The sequence below is a fragment of the Aythya fuligula genome, chromosome 23 (assembly GCF_009819795.1).
Source record: "Aythya fuligula isolate bAytFul2 chromosome 23, bAytFul2.pri, whole genome shotgun sequence".
NCBI lineage: Eukaryota > Metazoa > Chordata > Aves > Anseriformes > Anatidae > Aythya > Aythya fuligula.
The window spans coordinates 5,988,323-6,015,957 of record NC_045581.1 but is presented as its reverse complement, the minus strand read 5'-3'; the positions used below and the strand labels follow the sequence as shown (position 1 = coordinate 6,015,957).

Sequence of the window (27,635 nt, the reverse complement as noted above, 5' to 3'; positions counted from 1 at the left end):
AAAAAGAAGGGGGAGAACGCTGCAGGCTCAACAGTTTCTTTCATACCAACTTACATCAAAATCTTTTGTTTCATTGCACAGGAGTTGCCATCAGACAGTAGGGATCTTTGGTGCACAATGGAGACAATCTGAGCTCCCAGTCTCCACCCTGGGTTGGGAAAGTGGCCTTGAAAAACCTCCTCTGAGCAAAAGGCAGAGAAGACACAGGCCTCTGCGCTTCCTGCTCCAGCTTCCAGCAAGGACTTGCACTGGGGAGGCACTGGGGAATGAGGCCCTGGGCTAGAGTTTTGTGTTCTTGTTACAGTAAAATAGAGGAACACGACTAAAGGCTTCATTCTTCAGTGCTTTGGTAATTTTACCATCTGAGTTTGGGGTAAAAGAGGGGTCCTTCCCCAGGCTGTTGGGTGGAGATCCTGGTTCTGAGGCATGGGGCATTCACTGGGCCCCGGGTCAGGGAGGACCCGTCAGGCACAGCCAGCACTGGTCTAAAGCTGCCTCCACGAAGTTGTTCAGAAAAATCACACACAGCAGATGTCAGGAAGAACTAGTCAGAGTAATGCTGAATATCCCCAAAATCCACCCAAAAAGATGACAGAAGTGACAGTGAAAACTGCACGGGGAAAAAGGGACGAATTAGAGCAGAAAACCCTTCCAAGCAGCTACAGATCAGGAACTCTGCTCTGCAGACACGGCTTCTGAGTATGAGGATGACTCTGCCTCATTGCTTTTTCCCTTCCAAAGCAGAGGTTAAATTTGGTCAAGTGCAGCTGCTAAATCTAAGTGGTACAATTAAAAATTAACACTTGTCACAACTGCTTTGCTCCAGCTAAGTTCTTACTTTGTCTCTACCTGTGCTCTCCAAGGAACGAGTGACAGGATGGCATGGAGAGGGCTTTGTACAGCATCCTGCCAATTATTCAGCATCTTCCCTTCCAGTGGAGGCCATCAGTTGAGATCCCAATGCCCTGATTTCAGGAAGGCTTGGCAAGAATATCTCTTTGTATCCCACACGACTTTGACCTATCTCACCAGGGACATTTTTACTGATCAGGATGTTTTCAATGCAAGACCCTTTCTCACTGGCATGGGAGCAAGGAGGGAGTTCTGCAGCCAAACTGCTCCCAGCTGAGGTACTAAGACCTGGGACAGCTACAGTGCCATAACAGCAGATGTCAGGCCTTGGAAAGGGGCCACACGTGCTCTTTTACTGGAACGCATGCACAGAAGGGTCAGATGCTGGAGTTAGGATGCAGGGACCTGATTTTTCTTAAGACACGTTCACCCTGCACAGACTCTGCATGGAGAAAACCGTAACCAGCAGGCTGCAGCACTCCTCCTGCCACAAACATTTGCTGCAGTGATTTATTCCTCCTCTTGCAAGCTTCATGGTTTACTCTCTGCCAGTGCTTATCATCCAAGTTGCAGGAGACTGGATAGCTGAGACAGTGATTTTCAGCATTCCACGATCCAAAATCTCTGTAGTACACACACATTTCTCCAGCTCAGCACAGCCCATCAGGCTGCCCCCTTGCAGGATAAGGAGCAGCAGTGTTCTTTATGCTGCGAGGGACAGGATTGTGCCATCTCCTACTGCCCCGAGTGCAGCTCACCTGAGCAGTGTGGCAGGGAGCCACTCCAGCGCCCGTCCAGCTGGCACATGCGAGTGGAGTTGCCGATCAGAGTCCGCTTCCCCAGGCAGCTGTACCGGACCACGGAGCCGACGGTGTACTTGTCACCTGAGATCTGGGCGTGCGGCGGGGAGCCCGGGTGCCCGCAAGAGACCACTGCAAGACATGGATGAAACGGCTTCAGCCACGAGGGAACTGCCTGGGGGACACGTTCAGAGGCAGACAGAGCAGGTACATGGCAAAGCCCTGTGTGTTTGAGGTTGCTACCTGGGTTCTTGGTAGCTCAGAGCCCACACATCTGCCCCAGAGTGGTCTGAGCCCCCCCAGTGGTGGTGCCCAGCCCCGGTGATGGGCTCACGGCAGGGCGCAGGTATGGCACAGCACACCTTGTACCGCGTCCTTGTGGGGGACACACACTGCTCCTGCAACAACTGCCAAGGGTTTGTGCGTAAATGCCTGCTCCTGACACTGACAGGCACTTCGCAGGTTCCTTGGGGACCCATCCCTTCTTAAACATGAGCATCTCCACGCACACCCTCATCCCCATCCACACCCGTCAGTGCCATATCCTGTCAACACAGAGCTGTAATCAATTACTCGATGCTGTGTCACATCTGAGGAAATTATCCTGGTGGATATGGAGCACTGCTCACTCAGCCATTACTAGTAGGAAAAAAAAAAACAAAACAAAACAAAAAAACACAAAAAACCAATCACCGCCAGTAACAATAATTAATAGGTTTGCTTTAGCTTGGCAATCAAAGTGGAGACAGTGAGGGTGTTGACAAATATACCAACAGATCTAGGGACTACTAGAGAGGTTTGGATGAGGATCCTCAGCGTAAAGACCATGCATCGTTTGGTTTCTGAAGGAAAGCATCCGTAACGGATATGTTCTCTCCCTCCACTAGAGTCTAAAAATACAAATACTGGCATTAGGTAGAAAACATGATGTATGTTTCAATAAAAAGGAGAGCACGCTTATGTTTGGGCATGTGGGCGTTGAAATATATTGGTGCAGAGCTGTGACTAAAACCAAGGACGCTTTGCAAAGAAATGGGTTTGATAGCTAATACTTAAACTCACACTGTAACTAACAATTTAATAACAGATACTCCAGCAGACTCAGCTAAGCTTAAAACCTGTGGCAGTATTGAGGTTTTTAAAGGATTTATGTACACAGCAGGAAGACTGTTTCTTCTGATGCATTAGGCTCTGCTCCCATGTACTTTCCTTACTGGGTTTGCTCTCCCACCCCTTGAAGGAGATCAGCTCTGTTTTACTTCCTCTTCAAAAACAGGCATGAGACAAAACTCTCAGCCCAAGCCTGTCAAGCTTCTTGGCTTATGTTTTAGAAAGTCCGTTGTAATTCCAGACACCCAGCTATAAACACCTTTAAGGGATATGGGTTTCAGCCCTGAGCACATCCTAAGGTTGACACAGAAAGAAAACAAAGGCATGCAAGAATCTCTTACATTATTATTCGTATTTGTTCTAAACTATTAAGCCCACGAATCAGAGAATCAGTTGTAAAACTGACTGGAATTTCCAAAGTTTTGAGAATGCCCACAAATCCTCCAAGTCAGTGGATGTTCAACATTTGAAGAAAGGAGATTCCTTTCACTGAGCTGAACAGCTGCGGACTGGAGAAGCCCGAAATATCAGGCTCCCAGCTTTTAGAGGAAACTACTGCCTTGGAGTCCCTGCAGCTGTGTTAACACGTGGTTATCACTTGTCAATTCCCACAGCCTGTGCAAGGTGCTGTAAACGCAAGAAGGTGGCATGCTGCTAACAAAAGCAAAGAAAAATGTACCAAAAACTACTTTTTGTGTTTAAGTGTCAAAGGATAATACAAGAAAAAAAAAAAGAAAAAGAAACAGTTGTGGCTTTGGAACAGCTCAGATGATTTTTGTACTTAAGGAGATCCATTTTTTGACTGCTTTACTGATTCGTTATGCTAGGTGACAAGAGATCCCAATTTCTTTAGTGTCCAGGAAGGAAATACTAGCACAAAACTCACAAAACCCAGGTCTCAGTCCTGATGGTGTTTTTTTTTTTTTTTTTTTTTTTGGCTATGTGCAATACTAAATGCACTAAACACTTTCTCATCCTCGCGGAGGATTTTTTGGATTTTTATGTCCAGGAGACTCCTGAGATGCTGTGTCAAGACTCAGACTTGTGGGTGTCATCCCTGCACTGCTCTTTGGGTGCAGCCCCTGGCTGCTAATGCCAAGGGCATGACAGAGGGCAACACCACTGACACCTTTCATAAAATGTCTGGGGAGCTCCTAGACTAGGTATAACTACTACAGCACATGACCAGCAAGAGATTTTGTGTCCTTCTACATAAGGTCTTCTATACTATTGGAAATATCCCTTAAGCCAAATTGTTGCTCTGAACCTCCCAATTCTCTCTGCAAACCGCAATGTCAGAAAGGGCAAGGATGCTCTAAGGAAGGGAGAAAAAATATAGAACAAGTCAAGAAGCAAATCCTCTTTACCACCTGCTTTGCAGCAGAATAAAGGCTGTGAGTATTTCACCACCACACCATCATTTCCCTCCTCCGAAGCCACGGGGATGAGTGGGTGTATGGAAACTCAGCCATGCCTGGCTGCTGCTAAATACGCTCTGTCCTTGGTCAGGCTAATTGATGCTGCTTCCTGTGAAAGCCTGTGGTGCAGAAGCCAGGCTTCTCCTCTCTACCTGCACTATTTCTGCTGGAGCCCCACAGAATCAGTAAAACTCAGAGGATGCTGCCTTCCCCTGCAGAGGGAAACGATCCTTGTCTAATATGGTTTCTTTCCTCTGATCACTTATTTTCCTTTTGTGGGCAGGATCCAGAGCCCAGTGAAACATACGGAAAGGTTCCCATGGATTGCAAAGGGCTTTGGATCCAGACTTTTGACATAACCATTCAGCTTAAGCAACAGAAGAACTACACGGGAGGAAAACCCATGGTGGGTTTGTGGAGTAGGACCCAACGCTCTGACAAAATGGGTATTATTCTGGAGAACTTACAAAGACACTGTGGGAGGGCACGGTCCCAAGTGCCATCCCCCTGACAGGTCAGTACATGGGTACCCAATAAGTAATATCCATGGCTGCACTGATATGAGACAGTTGTTCCAAAGCTGAATCTGTGAGGACCACTTGGCTGCACTTGACGGATGCTGTTTTCCAGGTGCCCGGGGTCAGTACAGTTTATAACTGCAAACAAACAACAAAAAAATACAAAACAAAGGGTGTAACAAAGAACAAAGGATTCTTCAAAAATGAGCAGGAAAAGGGGAAGAAACTGCAAATCACATATTCATCACATATTCCACAGCTCAGGTGTTATTTTTTTTAATTATTATTATTTTTTAAAGATTATTTGGGGGCAGAAATAAAAAAAGTCTTCATTAAAAGTAAGACAAGAGGAGAGGCAATTCTGTAGGCTCCTGCCCTGCCATACAGCAGAGCCTTCCTCTATGGTCTCAAATCAGGGCTTGCATCAGCCAACAGGGAAGGGCTGATTTCTTGACCAACACAGCAACAGTATCGAGAGAGATACTGGATTCATGGAATACAGATGAAGGGAGTGCAGGGAGGGAAGGGAATTTGGTAAGTGAACTGGAGTGCTAATACCAGTGGAAGTAGGGCAGCCTGTAAGGAAAGGGGCTCTGCAGCAAAGGCCAAAGAGTTTGCTTTGAGTAAACTGGTCTAGGGTTACCAGGAGGACCTCTACTAAAGGTCTGGCTTGATATTTTCTTTTGTACTCCCCACTTACAGCAAATAATTGAATGTCTTGGAGGATGTAGAGGCTGGGCAGGGCCCATTAAGAGCTTTAAGTGAAGCCCAAAGGAAAATCAGGTTTGATACATTTAAACAGGCCCTTGGAGTTCAAGCATCACTCACATTCCAGAGGAGCTAGGATGTTTTACAGATGAATTTACGCCAGCGTCGGGCTGGATTTCAGGAACCCAGAGTAACAACGAGGGAGGTGCACAGAGGATGAAGTCCAAGCCACCTAGGGGGTGGCAGCAGATGACTTACCACGGCAGGCGGGCAGGCTGCTGCTCCACTGCCCGTTGGCCAGGCACTGGGACTGCGATGCCCCTTCCAGGCGGTACCCCGTGTTGCACACAAACTTGGCCACATCGTTCAGGTTGAACTGACTCCCTTGGGTCAAGCCATTGGCAGGGTTGCCAGGGTGGCCGCAGGTGATGGCTACAATCAGAAATGGGAGATGTTATTTCTCTGCCTGGAAGAACGTGGATTATCCAGTGGGGGGAAAAAAAATAAAAACCAAACAAGAAGGGCAACCGTGGAAAAAACCCACATCAACTCTGAAACCCACACTGACTTCAAAGATCTGTGGCCTGCTCTGCTGAAATACTGAATCAAGCTGAGGACATGGTACCTTTGTTCATTTTACTGGCATAAGAAATTCTCTGAACCCCTCTCTAAGCAGCTGAGTGCCAGCATCTCACTGACTTATACTGTAAATCCGTAGAGCTCCTCTTCAAAAATCCTGGCTACTGCTATTAATCTATTGCCTTACATTACCCTGGGCATTGCACACGCAGCCATGAAACCTGATGTTTTCCTCCCCCTCCCTGGTGTAAGTCAGATGTATGCTCACTGCAGTATAAAGTTACACCTGGAGGGATAGTAAAAAGAGAGGAAAAAAAAAAAAAAAAAAAGAGAAAAATCAGGTTTCTAGCATGTGGCCTAAAAAGCTTATATCTTCCTTCTCGAGTCTGAACAACTTCAGGGGGAAAACCTTTGTAACTAAATCCCTGTAATGAGGATTTTTGTGTAGTTCTTTTTCCCGTGGCTGATGTCAGCTCAGGCCAGCGAGGAGGTGTAGAGCTAAAGGGCCCTGCTCAGAGTCACGCCAAGTCCCCAGGGCAGCTGCAGGTAGGGAAGGTGCAGGGACTGGAGCAGCAGGAGCTGAGCAGCATTGAGCACTGGCAATGCTGATGATTAAATGTGCTTTTGCCTGGGCCACCCTGCTGGCTCCTTGTCAGAAGCAGGTCTGGATGGGAGGACACAGCCCTTGGTGCGAGTGAAGCCTGGAGACCTTCACTTTGAGCACAGCAAAAGAAATGTCAGGATGCTCCATAAAAAGCTTTTTGGCTGCTTAAGGAATGCAACATCTTCTGACAGATGAAGACAAACCAATATTGATTATTGTCATGCTGAAACAGGGTAATGGTCCATCAGTAAAAGTCCAGCAGTTTAGCTGTACGGCTGCCAAAACTGGAAGCCGGAGGGGAAGATGAAATTCCCACAAAAGATCCATAACACGTTTGACTGCCAGGGCTGGACTACACCACAGGGACAGGAATTTATTCCTTATGCAAGCTGGTGACAGGTACAGGTTTAAAAAAATATGAAGCAAGACAGCATTTCGGTGCTACAGGAAGCAGATGTCAGGTTCTCCGAGGTACTTCTGAATACAATTATGCAGGTTTTGAAATAGATGATGGAATCTTTCCCAGAAAAAAAGACTCCCTCCAGTTGGCATGGATCAAAAAGACCAGTTCACATAGAGCAAGCAACTGCAGCAGGTTTAAAGAGAAAATATCAGGACGGTAGGAAATTATAATGCGGTAACACACAGTACCCTGAGCTTATTCAGAAGCAATAAAGCCACAATCCATCTCATTTCAGAGCTCAAGAGTGGTCTGCGTTAATGACATTAAATTTATGTTATCCATAAGGCCTAATGTAGTGTAATAACTTCAAGGCCAGCTTCTTCATGAGACACCTTTATAGGTCTCTGCACAAAAGCTTGGGAGGCTTTTAGGTGCCAGAATCAGAAGCGAGCACAAAGCAGTGCTGAGCAAAGGCACTGCATACGAACGAGCTGAGTAGTGGCAGGATGGCTCAGTAGTCAGAAGACAGATACAGATGAGCTTTGTTCTAAAGGGTTTGGTCCCTCCTGAAAGGAACAAGATGATCCACGAAAATGGATGTTTAGAAAATCCTGCATTTCCATGAATCTGCCTGACAGCGGGAAGACCTCTATCAATATGATTTCCTGGTCCAAGGTTACTGTGTATGTACTTGGCAGGTAAAAGTGAATTAAAACTTTTTCAGCTGAGCATCCTCAGACACTGGAGTAATTCACACCTGCCTACAGAACCAGGGACAGCCTTCTCAATAATTCTTTTCCTAAAACCTTATGCAGAATCCTAGACGTGAACACCTCCAGTTTTAGGAGCCCCTGCTAACCATTACAGCTTGAGTCCATTTCTTATTTTTAGGCTGGAATCTGCATATTCATTGATTTGCAGGTCATTCCTTACTTCGTATCTTGCTGTTACTATTGTGCCTCTGCACGTAAAACCCTAACCCAGACATGAGAGGTTGGAAGTAAACACCTGGAGAATCATGATATGAAATGCATGGAATGCACTGTCCACTGATAAGATGCTTAAACTTATTAACACCTTAGTTAGAGCTCTAGAGACTTACTTAATTAGCTTATTTACTGGAAAGATAAATGAGCAGGTTGTGCAAGGTGACTCATGAATGTGGATCAGAGGAAGAAAGAGAGGCTGACTTTCCTCTGGCACAGAGCATGGGTCTCAAAGAAGGGGATAATAGCGGTGTGCTTGGTGGGGACGATGTCTGCCTTTAACCTCCCCACACCCTGATGAACTCTCCTCAGAAACCACACCTTCAACGGAGCTCATCCATTAGAAACTCAGCACACAAAAACCAGCAAAAAAGGTAGAACTGACAAAGCAGAGGCAAGAAGCAAAGCGGCCCAAACTGCAGAGCTGCTGCTCCTGCCATGCCTCAGCTCTCTCCTACACAACCCCCAGGGATGCTTGCACACTATGCACTCACTCTGGGCACGCAACCTTGTTGAGCCCAGGTGTGAAATGCTGCAAGGAAGCAGAAAAATTAGCACAGAAACCTGAAAACCCACGAGTTGCTCCTCCACAAAACACGGGTGGTTGCCTACAGGACTTCCCACTCCAGATTTGTTCCCAGCACGACAACTGGAACCCGTTTCATCTTTGGACTATCCTGAGAAATAACAGGCTCACTTCCAAGCAACGGCACCTTTGGAAACCTGACTGCATTTCTCCAGCTTCCCCAGTGCCATTTTTGTAACTGCCTTTTGAGTATATATTACCAGTGCCAGAGATTGCTGCTCAGTTATAGAGAGACCCGGTATGGACCCAGAGCTGCCAGCAACATGCTAGGCTGAACGGGAAGGGCCAGCTTTGCACAGCGGGGAGGGAGTCAGAGTGAACTCAGCTGATGCTGCCAACCTGACAGCACTCATTTAAATGAGGAATATTTCAGCGAAAAGAGCTACGAATAAAGCTGAACTCTCCTCCCATCCACCCTTCTGTAGCAACAGTCTGGGGGGCAAGCATTTCTTTGCTGAGCAAAAACCAGGGCTGGCTGGTCCCCCAAGTCTGTTTTTTCACTGCTTACATTACTTTTTCTTTCTGTAAACTGAACAACGGCCCTTGAGTGTGCTCTTGTCCTCTGCCCATAACCAGGGCTAAAGAAATCTGACCACATACTTACGCACACAGACAGGAGTCTTCCCAGACCAGCGGTGGTCCTGCTGGCAGATGCGCACAGACATCCCGATCAGGCGGAAGCCGGGGTTGCACTGATAAACCACACTGCCACGGTAGTTGTAGTTCTCCCCATTGATCTGCCCGTTGACGATGGGACTGGGAACACCGCAGTGCCCAGCTGCAGGAGGGAGACAAGGAGAATCACTGAGAGCTCTCGCCTGCCCCTCCTGAAGTCATCACACACCGACCTGACTGTCTGGCTGGATCTGAGTTTGAGTCTCTGCAGTAATAAATAAAACCAGAGCAGCAGCAAAAACAACATATCATTTTTAAAGCTCTCCTCTCCAATCTCATAACATCTCACATCTACTGAGCAGTACACAATCCAAGTCTGCTTCCTTTTTCTATTTACTGAACACTCTAATGTTTCAGCAGCACTGAGTCCTCACTCGGGTTCCTTCTTTAATCAACATCCAAAATCCCTGTTTTCTCCTGAAATACCACCAGGACTCTTTCACCATCACAAAACAGATGCTCTGCACGTACCCAGACATTTCACTTCGGCTCCACTCCAAAGTCCATTGGCCATGCACTCCCGCACGCGGGATCCTACCAGGGTGTAGCCAGTATTACATGAGAAGATGGCCGTGGCACCGTAGCTGGTCAGCGTGCCGATCTTGTTGCCATTGGGAGGAGTTGGCAGATCTCCACAAGAGATAACTGAAAGAGATCCCAAATTACAGTAAGAGAGAATGGGCAGGGAGATAGTTGGTTTTGTTTTTGTCTTTTGTTGTGTCTTTTTTTTTATAGAAGTGCAGACACTTATCACCACAAGTCATTAAAGCCATAATGAGTAGGAAAGATTATTAAATAGTGCAGAACATTATTAAACATGCAGAACAACAATTCAGTCATGTTACATGAGCCGACAAATATAAGCACTACTAAAAATTCTGCTTCAGGACACGAGTGAAGTCATAAAGATAAGACTGGCTAGGAAGAAATTAGAGAAGCTTTTCACACAGGAAGTTTTTAATATGGGGATATTTGTATTATTAACCCATTGCCAGATACAGCCATTAAGCAATGACTTTCAGAAAACCCACAAAATGGCACAACATTAATGGGTGTTTTCAAACTAGAACGTGACACTCAGAGACCTCTGTGCTTTTTCTGGCACAGCGACTTCCAGGAGAGGGCTGAAGTCTACAGATCAAACCCTCAGAAGACACCCAGTGGAAAGCCCAGGGATCCAACTCCCGCAGGTACAGCTGGAGCTTGGCCAGGAGCCACTGCACATGCAGCTCCAGCCACAAAGTTCAGCTCTTTATTTTATCTACCTTAAAGATCTGCAAACCCTCTGGGAGCTTTCACACTCAGCAAGAAAACAGACTCACACTGGGTTCTTCTGACCTTAGTGCATTGCCAAGTTCCTGTCATTTGAATTTATGTGGCAATAACGCTGAAGAAATAAAATGGGGTCAGGCTCACGCTCCTGGATCTGGCTGAAGAGCTAGCAGGGGTAAAACTACATCTGTCACTGAAGCTGGCAGTTGCATCTCTAGAAACAAAGAGAGCCAGGAGGGAAGGGAAAGCTGCCATTCTGAAGGAGAAATTTTTCTGCCTCTATCCACACTCTTGAGAGAAAAATCTCCACCTTTGATAAAAAAAAAAAAAAAGATCCAAGGCATGGCAGTTGTGTCAGAACGACTGAGAACTGCTTGTTTGCCAAGGGTGCTTTTGATTTACAGGTGACACTGTTACCCTCGTAAACTTGGCATTTGCATCACGTTGGAAGAGGTTAGGTCTTAAATCAGAATTTTTTATTTTCTTTCTTAAAAGCAAACTTCAGAGCATCTGGCACCAGTGACAGCGAAGCTGCTGGGACCTGACAGCAACAGATGAGCTAATGTGCTCGAGTTCTTGCGGAAGCATTTAGATTAAGCCAAGAATCAGATCAACAGATGACCTCTCCCTGCCTCCAAACTCTCTTCTACCACAGCAGTTCTGCAGCCATGCTCTCAGACACTGCCACGAGCAGCCAGGGTTGCGGCGTGCTTGCATGCAGACAGCAGAGCTTGCACACCTGCCGAATGGCAAACAGAAAGCACATTCTCTGCATGACATCCCATGCAGCTGGTGGGCCCCTAGCACGGCTCCTCAGCTTCACTGCTCTTACTTTTACAGGTCGGCATCGGTTCTCCTATGCTCCACTTTCCGTTGGCTTGGCACCTGATGACCCTCTGGCCTGTGTAGTAGTAGCCTGGGTCACAGATGAGCATGAGCTGGGCGTTGTAGTGGTACTGGATCTCGTAGGTCAGCCGCCACCGACCGTGCTCAACTGCGATGCTGTTGATGTCGGGACAGGTGACAGCTAAAAGCAGACAAATGTGGTGAGTCAGAGGAGAAAAAGGAGACAAAGCATTAAGAGGTGCTTAACTCTAGGGTACTTTGGGGTATTTCAGCGAGTGTGTTGGCTTTTTAACAAGGGGGCCAGTATTAGTATCTCCATTGTACAGGTGGGAAAACAAGGCACCACGAGAGGGGACACCACACACAAGTTGCACAGGATTAGAAACTTGATGTCCTAAATATTATACCTATGAGGCAGGAAGATATTACTGAAGGGGCTTCCCAAATTCCCTGTGGCATGGCCCCGGGCTGCCACCACTCACCCACACACTGCGGGGGCTGGTTGCCGTTACTCCACTGTCCTGCCTGCAGGCACTCGGTGCTGGACTCCTCCCCAGGCTGCAGCTGGAAGCCCTGGTTGCACTGGTACACAGCTTTCGTACCCACCGTGTACTCCTTGCCAAAGACCACGCCGTTCTTTGGTGCTCTAGGAACACCGCAGGAAAGAGCTGGGAAGGAGGAGGGGAAAAAAACAGCTGAGAAATCAGTCAGCTTCCAATATGATCATGGATTTGTGATAAGTGAGCTGAAACCCCAGCTACAAAGCTCGCCTATTTGCAAAAGCTCCAGCACCCCATTGAACCCCAGGAGCTGCAATGAATGCCCGCTTTCACAGAGGATCAGATTTTCACCTCCTTTGCATCACTGCGGTAACAGCAAAGCCAACACTGAATACTGATACCTGCTGGAAGAGACGCTGGCTCATATTTTCTCTATCATCTGTAACACAAAGTGCATCAACACAGTATTCAGAAGTTTTCACACAGAGATAAAGGATTAGATAGCAATAATGTTTTGTATTTACATCCCACAGCAGTGACAACCCGAATCCCTTTTCCAACAGCACTTCTGGATTACAGAAGGCAGCAAATTCTATAATTATGTAGTGCCAGAAGGAGAGCTAAATTTAGCACTATGACTGAGAAGGTAAGGGGGAAATTCAGGGGGAAAACTCAAACAGGCACAATGCCAAACGGCTGCTCAAGACAGCAGCTCTTCAGAGAAGCTTTGCCCTACTCCTGCTGAGATCCTCACTCTGTGGCCAAACAGGGCAGAAAGGGGCCAGCCAGGCCACAGAAATGCAAGCTACAGTCAGATACAGGCAGACCAGAATCATGTTCACTGATGCTCCAAGAGTTTCATGAGACATCGCAATCCCCATTGCCCTGTTCTCTACTGCTAGGAAAACCAGCACTGGGAGTCTGTCACTTGAACTTGTGCTGTTTTCATCAGCATTTGGAAGAGTTGGGAAGCCAAATCCAGACTTGCCTCCAAAACCAACACGCAGGTTCTCATCCCTCTCTTTGAGGCTTGGCTCTGGGGGATGCCCATCTCGCTTGGGCTGGAGACCACAGCCAACCCATCTGGACAGGCACAGAATGGCAAAGGCTGGGACGTGTAAAGCTGTCCCTGCAAGAAAATCCCCCCACGGGGTTGCCAACAAACTCTGCAGGGCACAGAGATGAGCAGAGCCTGCTAGCAGCCACTGATTTAGAGGCCAACAGCTAACCCAAATAATTGTATGCATTTTTGAAGTGCTCAAAAGGAAAACTATTCCTTCCTGGAGTAGCCTGAGCTGCTCTCACCCAGCTAATACATGAACCAGAAGCTGAGCCTATGCCTCCTGAGCCACATGCTGATACTTGGACACACATTCACCTTCCTGTTATTCCCTCTGCGCACAAACACAGGTTAAAAAATCAGCAATATTAGAAAAGTCACGTTCTGGTAACATGGACCCCCACCAAACATTGAAAGGAGAGACCAAAATTATTGAGTACAGCATCAGCACAACCACTGGAGCTTTCCACCACTCATGGTCCAAGCCATTTTTATCCCATTACTACTACATGAGTGGGCCAGAGCCCCAGCCTGGAGCACAATTACGCAGCACCTTGCAGATGCTGGTGTTGCTAATAGGTGTGAGTAATTCAGCAGGCTGGTATTAGCACGATCAGGCATATCCCTGGTTGAAATGATAATCACATGTATGTCACTTCATCGAGCTAAGGAGCTTGGTGAATCTCTCTACAAGGCTGGGTGTCTAGACAAGCAGCCACGCTGAATACCAATTTCGTTCTAAGGCAAAAGGAGACCTGGAAAGTCCTACCCTTTCACTTCCATCCTGCAGTTCTCTTATTATTACTTTTTGATGCTGCTTCCAGTCAGAGAGGCTGGTTAGAGAGTGAGCCCCTTTCCTTGTCACTGACCCCAGCAAAGCCTTCTCCCTTCTCTCTGCTCAACTCTCTTCTGCTCCTGGGAGCTGGAGAGAGAGGTCATGATGAGGAAGCTTCCACTGGCATCAAGAGTTTTGTTCAGAGGTCAGAAGGGAGCATGTGAACTCAGCAAGACCCTGGTAAGGACAGCAAGAAACGTCTCACTCCTTTTCAACCCACCCCAAGGACAGGGCCGGTCTTCCTAGGCAGAACAGACAGAGCGAGGAGGCACAAGGCCTGAACAGTCTTTGCCTCCAGCCTGACACCACACCAAAATCTACCACTTCTGTTTGCTGCCAGGAGACACAGACTGACACAGAGGGACACCAGGAGCAAAGAGAGCCTGGGCCCAGCCTTACTCCAGGCCAGTGAAGCTGAGCTGCCACTTGCCTTCGTTTCTCTTCATGATGCAGGGATCACTACCGCAGGCTAGTCCTACCTCCTGCCTCTGAAGTGGTCTACTTGGTTATTTATTTTCCATTGCATAAGCCTTGCCCTGATACAAAAGATAGTTAGCGATAATACAGAGCTTGAGGGCCAGAGGCAGTTGACTCAAAAGTTCATTAGGCCACCAGAAATAACAACAAAGAAGTAACCTTCTCCTCCTGCAGATGGTCAGGCTGCAATGTGAAGATGTATTGGTCAGGAAGAGCTCATTAGGCTGAAAACTGCTGCACCGAGTGGGCTGCATGCTGCACCTGATGGCAGGATCCTGCCTTTCCGTGCAGTCAGGCATCCCTGAGCAGAATGCAGCATGAGTAACTTCCTATTTACAGAGTCCGGCTTGATTTTTGGGGTGGCAATAACCTTGCTCCATTTCTGAAGCTCAAATCGTGGACAATGCGATCCACTGAAAACAAAGATTAAAGAGTAGCTGTTCCTGGGGAAAAGCAAAAACAACATTTGGCCAGGAGAGACCCACTGAGAGCGTGATCTGGGGAGAGAGGAGTGCTTGTGGGGGTTCAGGGGTATGAAAGCTCAGTCTCCAGGAAGAAAATGTGCTAGGAAAAGGGACAGAGGCTATGAAAGCAAATCTGCAGCTGGGATTCCAAAAACAAAGCAGCTTAAAAATAGGCAGCAGAGACAGAAAAGGCATATTAGATCATCTTGTGTTCTCCCCCATTGTGCCAACGCAAGATTGTTCCCTGCAGAATATTCTCTGCTGCTTCCATAAATGTCAGCTAGGACAGAGCACGTAGTAAAGATTATTCAGAGGGGATCGGGAAGGGGAAGAGGATTATGTGCTGGCAGAGGGGAGCTATGGGAAATGTCATTTGTTAACTAGGCCATGTGTTTACGGGGACCCCAGTTCCTCTCCTCCTGACGCAGCTGACTGTGCGAGCAATTTATGCTGTGTTGTGGATCGAGTTCCCAAATCTCTGCCATGCGGTCCTAGCCACCAGAAAGGAGAAATTGAGTACGGCCCAAAACAAAAGGTTGCCAGTTGGCTTCGAGAACAGTGTGAAAAAAAAAGAGATGTGCTGGATTTTATGCAGCTGACCTGGGCAAGGAGAACCGAGCCAGGCCTGGCTATCAGCAGCTCGAGGCCAGGGGGGGGAGCTGCTCTGCCATGAATTCTCCTACGGCTCGGGCTCGCTGCTGCTCCTCGCCTCCTGTGTCCATCTCCAGGCACTTGGTGACCATGGGCCAGTACTGAGATCCCAGACGTGAACATGGGCAAACAGAGTGGGGAGGTGACTTTCCCCAAAGGGTTATGGAAAGGAGCCCATGGAGCTGGGCCTGGGGCGAGCGATCCCGCAGGTGCCCCCAGCTCCAGTCCAGGCAGGGGGGTAATGGAGAGGTATGCTCTGATTCTTTCCATGCTGGCCAAGGTACTGGTGCTCAGGGACTTGTTTCTGCTTTAAATTCCTGCTGTCGGGTGCTACCTCAGCCACGTACAATCCTCCTCACACATCCTCTCTATCCACCCCATCCCTGCCTCTGTGCCTCAAGTCCACTCCCCACACACCACAGCACCCCGTGGGAGTAAAGAGCTGAACCCGAGGCCCAGGTGGCATCCCCAGCACACCGAGGCAGTGAACACTTAGCAGCATTAGTACCGATTTCTGATTACATTATTTGCCTTAAAATAAAAAGACCCAGCGTGTATCGGGGAGAGATTCCTGTCGCTGGGCGAGGGCTTCGTGAGGCGCAGTTGCCATGACAGCCCCTGGCGCGTGCCGGGCCTGCTGTGCGGTTCATCTGCTGGTGTCAGCAGCCCCAGCCTGCCTCACCGCTGAGGTTAAATCATTATCTGAGCTCGTGCCCATTTTCCTAGACCCGCCCCCCCTTGCCAACAGCATCGCACTTTGGGTGACAGGGGCTTGCTTTACTGTTTTCCGCTTGCCTTTAAATAAATACAACCTTGAGAGGGCTCCGAATGGATTTAAGCACCCACATCACAGAGCAAGCCTTCAGAGGCAGGACTGCACACAGCCCATGCATCACCAAGAGGCACTAAGTGATTCAGGAGGACAGAAAGGAATTTTCAAGGCTCTTTGGTACCCCCACACTAAATAATCCTGCTTTTCCTTAAGGTTTGGACTGGGTGACAATGCACACAGTGCAACGAGATTTTGCCTCTGCCGTCTCCGTTCTCTGGCCAGTTTCCAGGGAAGTCAATGTAATATTAATCCCCAGTGTTCAGTTCCCTTGGAACATGGATGAATGTTCAAAGACACTGAAAGGCTTCATCTGAATAAAGATGGGCATTTTATCAACACAAAGGAGCTGGGATGATTGGTGGATTGAGGAAAAGGTGCAATCAGAAAGTGCGCATAGAGAGACAAAATGGTGTGAAAGCAACCCCCCGGTGCACGCTGCCCTGCCTCCCCTCCTCTCCCACACCTGCAAGGAGCCACGTGCTAAGTGTGACAGGGCATAACGATTACGGTTGATTAGGAGGTGATGTGGAAAGAACAACTACATGCCTAAATCTTATATAAAGCCGACAGAAACTGGGCACCATCTGAATCCCAAGAAATCTCATCCCACACAGAGCTAAGAGTGGATTTCCAGAAATAATAAAGCAAATTCTAGCCACTAAATCCCAGTGGAACCCACATCTCTGCCAGCCTTTCCAGATTCTTCCAGACAACAGCTTCTCTTGACCTTAACAGAAGTTATGGCTTTCCTGAGAATTCAAATTCTTCTGAAATGGTACCCTTTGCACTGATGGATTTTCTCTCACCTGCCCCAGGCTTGACAATGACCCTCTGCTCCTCAACAGTTAACTCCCTCTACTCTTTGCCCATCTGTTCCCAAGGACTTGGATATAAGAGGACCACCCTTCACTGCCTACATGCAGCTCAAAGCCTGATCTCAGAGGGAATTAAGGGAATTACAATAGCTTGTTATTTTTACTGCGTTTTACTCAGTTCTCCCCAGGACCCCTGGGTCTGTGTAAGGATACTGCTCTCTGCTCTCACCTTGGCACAGCGGGATTGCTTCGTTCCAGTGGAAGTAGCCTTGGGGGTGCTGGGAGCAGGTGGCGGTGCTGTGGCCGACGAGACGATAACCTGTGTCACACCCGAAGCGAACCGTGCTGCCGGGGTGCAGACCCGTCTGGCTGAGAATCAGCCCGTGGGCTGGCGGCTGCGGGAGGCTACAGTACGGAGCTGGAGAGAAGGGCAGAGGAAAAATAAATAAATCACTGGATGGGCTCTATCAAGACAAATCCCCTTCCCGTTCTCAGGGATTACACAGTGCTTACCATAACCTAAGGCTGCGCAAGGAACAGAACTTGTGATAGATAAATATAAAGTCAAAGTGGAAATGAGTGTAGAGCTACTATCCAAGGTTCACTCAGCTCTAGAAATAAAGAGTAATTTCTGATAATTAAATATTACTTAATTCATTTACTGAGCAAAGCCATTACTTATTTATGACATGCTGGCAAGTTCTCAACTCAGTTTTATAACTTTCATTAATTAAGGCTTGCTAAGTTCCAAAAAATAGTAATTCATTTTAAGGAATTCTCAGCAAGCATTCAGTATCTGGCAGTGGTTTTGTGCTGAACGAGCAACCAGGACTCCCTGGTCCTGTTCCTCCGAGAGCTGTGGCAGAATGCCTGACCGGGACATGAGGTGTTTTAAACAGTTTGCTGCAAATGCTGTAGCACAGTGACATGTCAGTCGTGTCTCAGGCACCAGGAAGCTCCTAACACAAGATTTTATATTTTGTGATGGTAACCTTCAAACATCTCAAAATGGCCTCATCATTCCAGAGATACAACGGTTTTGTAAAACAGGAATCTTCTCTGTGAATTGCATGGGATGGTTTCATGCATCCAGGGCCAAGTTGTCTATGGTTATATATTTTTGGTTCTGAATTGTAACAGTGATGGAGGAAGCCCAGCCAGAGCTGTGAGTGTTTTTTTGCTGGAAATAAACTCGCTTTCCCAAGCCTCACCAGTCCCCACTGAGGCCTCAGAACAAGGCCAGCATTTTGTACCCTCCCAGGCCTTGGCACCTTCTGCCACCACAGATGGCCTCTGCCCCTCTGCAGCAATTTTGTGGAGATCCTTAGCTGAGGAGATGACCACGTTTCTGGCAGAGGCATGCAGTCTCTGCTGGGTGCTTACCGAAGTAGCGGATTTTGAAGCCTTTTCTGTTGTAGGCATGATCAGAGGACCAACGGAGATAGACTTTGTTCCCACTGCTGGTAACAGTCAGAGGAGCAGAGTAGTTCCCACTCAGTGACAAGAGCAGAGGGCTCTGGCCAGAGGGACCTGTGAGGAAAGAGAAAGGGAACGAATAAAAGTCAAGGCTGACACACAGAAATTGTTACTCACACCCTCATGTGCCAGGGTGTGTTTCTGCAAGAAGAATCAGGTGCCTTTTGAAATCAGAGTGTGAGAGCTTCCACTTTACCATGAGTCCATGAATGACAGCTCATGCTCAGTGCTCGTTTTGTGAACATGAGCCCCAAAGAATACACCTGGCTCCCAGGAAAGCAACAGCAAACAAAAACCTGCTGACTGCAGTAAGACCAGGCTAAGACCAGGCTTCTGCTTCAGGCACTATGCCTTTAGCTCCAGTAAACGCAGAAGCTTCAGCAGAGAAAAATTACTTTACAGACATCTGAAAATCAAATTATTGATATTATTCAGAGAATCAATGAGACTTAGGAGAAGCTTTCTTTAAGTCCAGTGGAAGATTACAGGTGGTGGTGGGAAACTCTCCTCACAATGCCCTGGGAACAGAGATTAACAACTAACACCTCTGCTGCCAAGCAAGTCAAACTAGAGAATCTCTTACCATCAAAGATTTCAAACTCGTCGTATTGCTTCTCACTGAGGAAGTACTCGATGGTGAGGGAGATGTTATATCCAGGCTCTACCTTGACCACCCAAGAACAGGTCTGAAAGTGGGGGTAACTTCCCAGGAAGCTCTGGCTGAGGATCACACCAGTGGAGTCTGTCAGAACCTCGTTCATCGGGCAAGGCACTGAAGGGAGCATGAAGGAGAGACCAGAGAAAATCTGTCTTTCTTGTGAAGTAAGGAAGGAAACACAACTTACTATGGCCAAGGTCTATCTTCATGAGCCAAGTCAAGATAGAGCACAGCTCCCACCCACATCCTTTCACTGGACACCAAGATCCTTGTGGTTCATAGAGTCCCCAGATGCTGAAATAGGCTCTGACTGAAGCATGCCCTATTGTGCAAATTCAAGCAATTACCAAATTTAAAAGAAGGGGCAAAAAGCAACTACCCAAACAAAAACCTTCAGCTGTCTTTGCATCATTTCATGTCTTCTAAAATGAATGGGCCTGCAACCAAATAACTATCCTCAAGTTACAAAACACTCCTCTGGCAGCTCCTGGAAACTTTATTACCTGGGGTAGAGCAAGGCATGGAACTAGAGGCTTATCCCAGGTCACCCATGGAGTTGTCAGCTAGGACATAACTCCAACTCCTTTCTCTAATCACTAGAGCCCATTCAGTGGAATTCTGGAAATATACAATCCATCTGAAAACCCAGAATAAAAAGGCCAACAATGCCCCAGGGGAGGAGGCTGACACACAAAGTGAGCAGAAAGCATAAAAAGAAAGGGATCTTTATTTATCCATAATTGTCTCTAAAACTCGGTGCAAACGCTGTACTTGTATTAACAGAAAATAGTCAGAACTATCCAGAAAGAACAGAGTATTCTTTCCAAATCCTTAATCCCATCAGTGATTTGTTGACCTCTGTAAATTGGTGGCCAGATGTAATTTAAGCAGTCCCTTTACCCCCAGGCTAACAACCATCAGTAAATAATTGAATGACCTCCGTTTCTCTCCTTCAGTTCATGCTATTTCACAGAGAATAAAGCTACAGAAAAATATCCTATTATATGGTAAAAATGTTCAGATAGGAGGGAATGAAGTAGATGAAATAATCACGGTTGGAGCGAACAAAAGTACCAGCAGGAATCCAAAGGATAAATAAGGTAACATGGCAGCACAGAAACATCTCTGGGAGCCCTCCTGAGCAGCAGCAAGGTGTACAATGCAGTGTGTGCTTGGGGCATTCATTTTTCTCCCATGTAATACATTCTGTGGCACTAATAGAGAAGCTGTTCCTCGTGGGATCACCTCGCTGGAGGAGCACACTTAGCTGCAGCCTGCTCTTCCCTGCTTTGGCTGTTCCCGTGTCTCTGGCAAGCTGTCAGCGCAGAATCCTCCTCCCCCTCCCACGGTAAGGACGTCCGGGTGGCTGTTTAATGACTTTGCAAAGGCAGCCAGACGTGTGGTGTGTCAACCCTCTGCTCAGCAAGATTTCACTCAGTCTTCCTTCAGCAAGTACGAGCTTAAAGCACCTCCTGACTTCATGCCTTGGGGCGTAATTCGGGAGCACCCAACAAGAGGCAGAGCCCCCCCCCCCCCCACATGCAGAGAGCCTGCAAATCCCCCATGAGCTGTCAGAGAGAGGAATTCTCCCTGTTATTTATCATGGAGCTGCTGCAGTAAGCCACCCAGGGAATTTCTCACTGCTGTTTGCTTGTTGCAGAGCCTAGCCAAGGTGCACGGGCTTGTGCTGCAGGGCAGGTAGGGAGAGGAGCCTTTCCCTGCACAGAGGTGCCTCAATACCCTCCACACCAGGCCCTGCTCTGTGCTTTTGTAATAGTGCGACCCCAGAGGTCTGAAGATGTGGTATGTGCAATGAAACTTCCCCCAGCTGCCATCCATTGCTGCCTCTTTTGCAGCAGTCTGTGGGGGAGAAAGCTCCAGCTGCCCTGCTGGGTCCCCAGGCTTTACCTTCACAGGTGGGTGGGGGTCCTTCAAACTGAAGATGGGTGCCCAGCTTGCAGGTCAGGATTTCATTTCCAATCAATGTAAAGCCAGGCAGACATCGGTACCTCACGATGTCACCTGTAGACAGAAAGAGAAAACATCTTGACCGAGCAGAAGGATCAAGTCATTAAGGCCCGAGGAGAGGGCAGCACGGCGAGCAGGGACCTCTTGATCCAGCTTCTGCCATCAAGGCTTCCTCCAGGCTGTGTGGCTCAGTCTGTGTATGTTCCACTTTGGATTTCTGGATGTTTTTGGAGCATTTCACAGACGTGCAGGTCAGGCCATCCCACCCACTTCCCTGCCTGCTTGGGTGCCACCAGCTCCTCGTGCCACGCTGCCCCCAGCTCCGCTTGCTACATGCTGGCACATACGGGGCAGACACAGAAGGCAGGGAAAGGCACGCTGCGGCTTCATTTGTGATAAACCACTGTCACGTCGCTGAGACTGTTTTGATTTCTGCTAGCTATTTGGGTGAAGACTTTCCTCAGAGCAGGCAGGTGAGAAAAGCTGCTTTTAAAAAAATCACAGCTACTTCACTGGTCGCGGGCGCAACTTGGATGTAACCGTGAAAAGCAGCAAAAATACAAAAGGCAGTCGGTATGGGTGAAAGGTTCTCAAAAAAAATAAAAATAGTAGTGGCCTCTAAACTTCTCCACGAGGCATTGTTTGAAACACCTGAAATGCATGAAGGCCAAAAACTAGTATTGTGGCTAAGATCTCTGAGCACTTCCAAGCAAGCTCTGGGCTTTCACAAAAGACAAACCACTTCTGCACTGACCAAGAGGAAAAGTCTTGGGACAACGAGGTCAATTTGACTCCGTGTGGAGTCAGCTGTTGAGCAGGGTCACGCACGCCTCCCCACAGCACACAATTACATGGGTGGAGAGGTCTCCTGGAGCCCCAGATTTGGGGTGCCATCCCCTGGACATGACGTGTGTCTGTGTGTCTTCCCCCAGGTATTCCCAGTGGCTGGGGACAGGCAGGGAAGAAGGGCTAAGGGGACCATGAGAGGCTACCTATGTTAAACTCCTCGTTCTCGGTGATGACTTCTGCATTGGGAACAATGGTCGGAGGCTGACATCTGAAGAGCTGGTAGGCTGAAAGACAGCAAAGGCAGAACAATAAATTAAGCTGGGGATGACTGTCTCGGTGCCAAGCACACCAGACATCAGAGCAAATCCTCTCTCAACATGCAGAAGGAATTGGCAAAAATGCAACTAGCCCTTTCCCCTTCCAAACCCTAGAGAGATGCTCCAGTTGTTTGTGCCCCAGTGCAGCTTTTTCCGTTTTTTTACATCTAACAGTAAACACATTTTCATCATTCTGGGGATGTACAGTGCCCAGACACTGATAGTCTGTTTCGATGAACACTGAATGATGAGTGACGGGTGCTGCCATGTCTTTTGGGACACTAAGAGAGAAGATCTTTGTGACCCTCAGCAGAATCAGGTCAATCACAGAAGTGTGCAGGACTGCTCCAGCATCAAGTAAATTGCAGTAATTATTCAGGGAATTTCATCTTCACCGCCTGTCCTTGAACACAGAATGAAATACCCAATAATTTATTTTTAACCTGGAATTATTCATTAATTTAATCTGCAAATAATTCCAGGAGTGCAAATGGTTTCAGCTGCAAATTCTGAACGTAGCTCAAAGTTCACAAAGTGACCTGGGCAAGGTTCGTGTCAGTGCCTCGCATAAAGCAAAGCAGCTCAGACACTGCACTCTCACCCAGTTCGGTGTTTCTTCAGGAGTACTGTGGGGCTAAATGGGAACAAGGATTCTAGTCGAGGAGCAGAAAATTTCCTATGACTCACGCACCTGCCCAAATACACTGCAAATACCAAATTTCCCATCAAAAATTAAAGATGAGCAAACACTGAGCAAAACAAATGTACTGCTTACGAGTATATGGGTGCATAAGGCTTGAGAACTGTGCTGCTTATGAAAATAAACACACGAGAGCTGTGAGCATGGTTAAATTGAAAAAAATGGTACTGGGATCGAAATGAATATTAATGAAAGACATTTTCTGCTATTTGCTCAGCACTTCTCTGAATCTTTGCTCCCCCCGCACCTGACCCTGGACAAGCATAACTTCCTCTGAAATTTATATCAGCCCTTTAATTTAAGATACTGGAGCTCAAGCTGCCACTGAATATTAATTCTTACTAACTCCACTATGTTGAACTCTTCACACAACAGCAAAGCTGGCAGCAACCTTAATGAGGCTTATGATAATGCTTAAACACACATGTAAAGAAGTCGACTCCCATCCTCTCACCCCAATTCCCCTATCCCCTAAGGTGGGGAAGAAGAGTATTTCCCCAAAAGCTGCATGGAAAAATGTGACATTTGGAGGGTGTGGGAAAGGGCCGGGGGGATCGCAGCTGTTTTTGGGTTACTGGAAGGGATGGGGGCATGATCCCAAGTGTGTGAAGGGGAGGAAAAAACACACTGCTACTGTGAGCTCAACTCTAGCAGGGGGAGCAAAGGGACGTGCCAGCTCTGTTGTTATCAGCATCTGTGTGGTGCAAAAATTGGTTCTGTGAATATTAATTAAAAAAAAAAAAAAGAAAAAAAAAAAAGGGTGGAGTGGGGGAGGCCCAGATTGGCCAAAATTTTCAAAACTGCCTGAAAAGCAGGAGATAGGGCAGTGGGGGAGAACCCTTCTGTTCCACAGCAAAGAGCCATCCCAGCAGGGGACACACTGGCTGGCAATCTTTTAAACAGATGTTTGACAGCGGGGGAAAGGGGAACCAGTAATAAAAATTTAGATTAAATACTATTTAAAAAGTGCTTGACAGCATCTGTTGAAACAGAAAGATAACCCAGCATTTACAGCATTAATTTCCTCTCCTTAATGGACCATATTTCAAAAAATGTATGATTAAGGTGGCTTCAGCATATGGGTGATACAGCACCAGTGAAGCTCCTTAAAACAGAACCTCCATTTGTTCTTACTGGGGCAAAACAGGAGCCCTGTCCTTGAAACCGCTCTGGGACCCCCTGAGTTACTGTGCCATAAAACCCCTTCCCATCACAGTCACACATCACTTCGAGCTGGCACCTGAACTAACCCATTAAATAACGGGTGCAACAGCATCATTTTTCAAGGGATGCTACTGAATCTTCAAGCTCTCTGCATCATTCCTTTGTTTCCCTTCCTCCACCCTAAGGAAACATTTCTTTGCAGGCATTTAAAAGGGCAGCAGTTCTCTGACAGGGTGCTGCTGATCTCCACCACATGGGGAGAGACAACTGAAAGCTGGAAGAGGATGCGCATGGCCTAGATCTGCCAATATGCAGATATTAAAGCATACACTGCTACGGATCCCGAGGAAATACCATTTCCTGCAGTTACACCCCAAAGAGCAAAGCCAAAGATGTAACTGACCGCACTGCCTGATCCCTGTGAATATTTCTCCCAGCTCTTTGGGGTACAAGGCACTTCACGCAGGATGAGAGCCAAGAGAAGAATCTCACTGCAACAACCGCCACCAGTTAAATCTGTGGGGTTAGGCTTTATCCTAAAGTCCCGTGTATAAAGGGACCAATAAACCCATAAGTGCTGCTTTAGTAAAAGGCCAAGCAGTTGTTGGAGTGCCCATCTGGTTAACGGGCTGGAAACAAGTGCTGGCCATGCTGATCCCTACCAGCACAAACTCCAGACCTCCCTTGCCTGGAGTGCCCACGAATGGCTGCAGACCCCAGATCAACCAGCAGCTAAAAAAGCCTCACTATGAAGGGCTATCAAGGCTAGAGAACAGTGACATATGCTGATGGGCTGTAAGCACAGCAATGACAGTATCTAATTCATATTACAGAAGGAAGCATTCACTGAACTGCAGCAGTGTTTACGTACAGCTCATTCCTGAGCCAAACTGCCTAACCCATATTTTTTTGCATAACTGTTATATACGCACCATTGTCTAGTAATATAAATCTTACAGTGTTTTGCAGCAGCAAACCAATTCCCTCCGAAGCCTAGCAAGCATTCTTTAAATTCAGCCTATCTGTATAATACTCGCCTTTTGGAACTGAGCGTAAGCTAAAACATTCTGCACAGATTCATCGTGTAATTCATGTTCGACTTTGTTGAAGTTGCTGCAAGCAAATTACCAAAGCACGAGGAGGTCTCCATTTGCACTTTCCAAAATCCCAGTACTGCTGTAGCAACTTGTTAGCTAATCCAATTTAAAATTGGGCTCTCGTTTAGTGGTGGAAAGCAAATGCTCTCATTTTGATGTTATACCCAACATCTCTCGCTCTCTGGTGTGAGCTGCACTCACACCAAAGAATCCCCAAATAATTCACGGATTTACAAAATCATTTTCCTCCCCAGAGAATTAAAGTCACCTCTCAGCTGGAACACAGTTGTCATTTAAAATGGGACAGCAGGATGATCTAATTGGTTTAGCATGGCATTGGAAAGACAATACCGTATCCACTGAAAATTGCAGAGAAGATTTTTAAGTAAGCAAAGTGGAGCTATCCCATAATGGGATCTGCCACGGAGAGGACAGTATTTACAGCATCACTTTGAGAGAGGCACAGGATTGGCATGGCTGTTGGTTTGCAGGCACTTGATCTGTGCTTGAATTATCACAACGTTACAGATGGATTTCCACGTCTGCCCAGTCCGTGGGACAACTTGCCAGCACTTACTTGACTGCCTAAGAGACTTTCAATCTCAAACCTGTGAAAACCACACCCCATTGCAGAAGACTTCAGGTAAAAGCATATTTTTTCCATAAATTCTCTTCCTTAGAACTAGGCCTCCCCACAACAAACCACAACTGATCCACGCCCCTCCATATCCCACAGGCAGGTATAATGCACGCTCAGGAAGCAATACTGACCGTAGAAATAAATGGCAAAAATCCCCCCATTGGCTGCATCGCTGTGGAATTTCATCAGCACCTGGTTGGAAGAGCTTTGGGCTGACTTCTTAGCAGAGTTGCCAGTGAACACACCAAGCTGTGGGGCTGTTTGCTGTGGACCATCCCTAAAATTGTAGGTCAGAAACACAAGAAAAAGCATTATTATACATCTTTCATCCTAGGCATCAACCAAGCTTCTACACTGCATACATAGAAACTCTTTTTCTGTTCCTTCCTCCTCATCCTCCTTCTTTTTCTTCATCTGTATTACTGTATCCCTGGAGGGTTGACCTGGGTCCCCGTCCCCTCTCCCCACTCCTTTATGACAGGATGATCTCCTCTGGCAGCACAGTGCTGGCCCAACAGATAACTGCAAGCACAAACTTTATTTTTAACCTCAGAACTTGAAGAATTAGGGCCAGTTTTCCGAAGAAGTTTCGCTCTGTTTGCACAGTGGACACTGAGATATTTTGAAAGTCAGCTATTGATCTAGTGCTACAAGCTCAAGAATCCCCGCAATGCAGCAAGGGATGCTCTGTGCATCTGCCATTTCTTGCAGAAATGAAGCCTTGGTAGCAGCCCTGGTCAGTCCTCATGCCTCTGCTGTACTCACCAAATCGTGATGAAATCATTGTAGGGCTCTGTTTGCAGCAGAGTGAAGTTGAGATGGATCCCATAGCCCACAGGCACCGTAAGGAGCCAAGTGCAGTCCTGGGAATTGGGGTATTGGTTGGGGAAGCCAGGAGAGTAAACCGTACCGTTCTGGGTGGTGACGTTGCCCCCACAAGGCACTGCAGGTAATCAAACAAACACAAACCTAATTAACAAATACCCCAAAACAGTAAATCATAAAGATCTCCTATTTCCCATTTTCCTTTCCTCTTTTTTTTTTTTTTTTTTTTTTTTTTGGGCAGAGGGATGAAAAGATAGCTCTTCTGAATACAGGTGCATCCAGCCCCAGAACCTCAGCCGACCTTGCCATGAATAATTCGTATCTGTCACTACTACATCTAACCTTTTCAACTTAATTCCATTAGAATAAATATGTTAAGTGCTCCTGATCTGAAAGGAGACTGTCAGGGTGTTTTGTACAGATGCGATAGCCAGGTGCACAAACAAACTCCATCTTATACCCTAGGAAAAGTCTTTGGGCTCCACCAGCTGTTTGCACCCATGCATGGAAGATACAGCTCCTGACCAGATCCCACCAGTGGGCAAATCTATTCACCCGCTCATGCAGCGTGGCCTGGACCAGAACCACGGAGCAGCTGGCTGCTCACAGATCGCTTCTAAGCAGGGGGGAAATGATGATTTATTTGTAAAACAGAAGCATCCAATTCATTAACCAAGACGACAGCTCTGTTGCACTAGGTATCTTCCAGGTCTAAAACTTGCAAACTGAAGAGACGTAACTAGGAACAGCCTGGGCAGGGAAAAACAGAGACAGAGAGATGACATCCTGCTGATGGCAGTGCAGGAGGGCCACAGCAAGTCCCTGGGTGCAGAAATCCCATGGACAAGCACCGGCCTCTGGACCTCCCTGGCACAGTTGTGTAGGTGAATGATAATGTCTGCAGCACATCGCTGACAGCCTGCAACAACCAAAGGCACGTGCACAGGGTAAGTGCAGTGCCATCTGCCTCAGCCAGCTCCATTTTAGAAGCTACACTGCTGTATTATCCT

General features: G+C 47.3%; 1 protein-coding gene across 2 annotated transcripts in view; it reads right to left on the bottom strand.

Moving 5' to 3' along the window:
* Positions 1-27,635, bottom strand: part of CSMD2 (CUB and Sushi multiple domains 2) — a 285,673-nt gene that overhangs the window by 23,324 nt on the left and 234,714 nt on the right. For both annotated transcript variants that reach the window (XM_032202121.1, XM_032202122.1), the window contains 14 exons: positions 26,566-26,743; positions 25,932-26,077; positions 22,086-22,166; positions 21,034-21,147; positions 19,051-19,239; positions 18,375-18,521; positions 17,221-17,409; positions 11,840-12,025; positions 11,344-11,538; positions 9,711-9,884; positions 9,169-9,342; positions 5,665-5,838; positions 4,648-4,836; positions 1,611-1,784 (listed from right to left, as the gene is read on the bottom strand). In XM_032202121.1, coding sequence (XP_032058012.1) covers positions 1,611-1,784; positions 4,648-4,836; positions 5,665-5,838; positions 9,169-9,342; positions 9,711-9,884; positions 11,344-11,538; positions 11,840-12,025; positions 17,221-17,409; positions 18,375-18,521; positions 19,051-19,239; positions 21,034-21,147; positions 22,086-22,166; positions 25,932-26,077; positions 26,566-26,743 — 2,310 coding nt within the window. The remainder of the gene's footprint in view (positions 1-1,610; positions 1,785-4,647; positions 4,837-5,664; positions 5,839-9,168; positions 9,343-9,710; positions 9,885-11,343; positions 11,539-11,839; positions 12,026-17,220; positions 17,410-18,374; positions 18,522-19,050; positions 19,240-21,033; positions 21,148-22,085; positions 22,167-25,931; positions 26,078-26,565; positions 26,744-27,635) is intronic.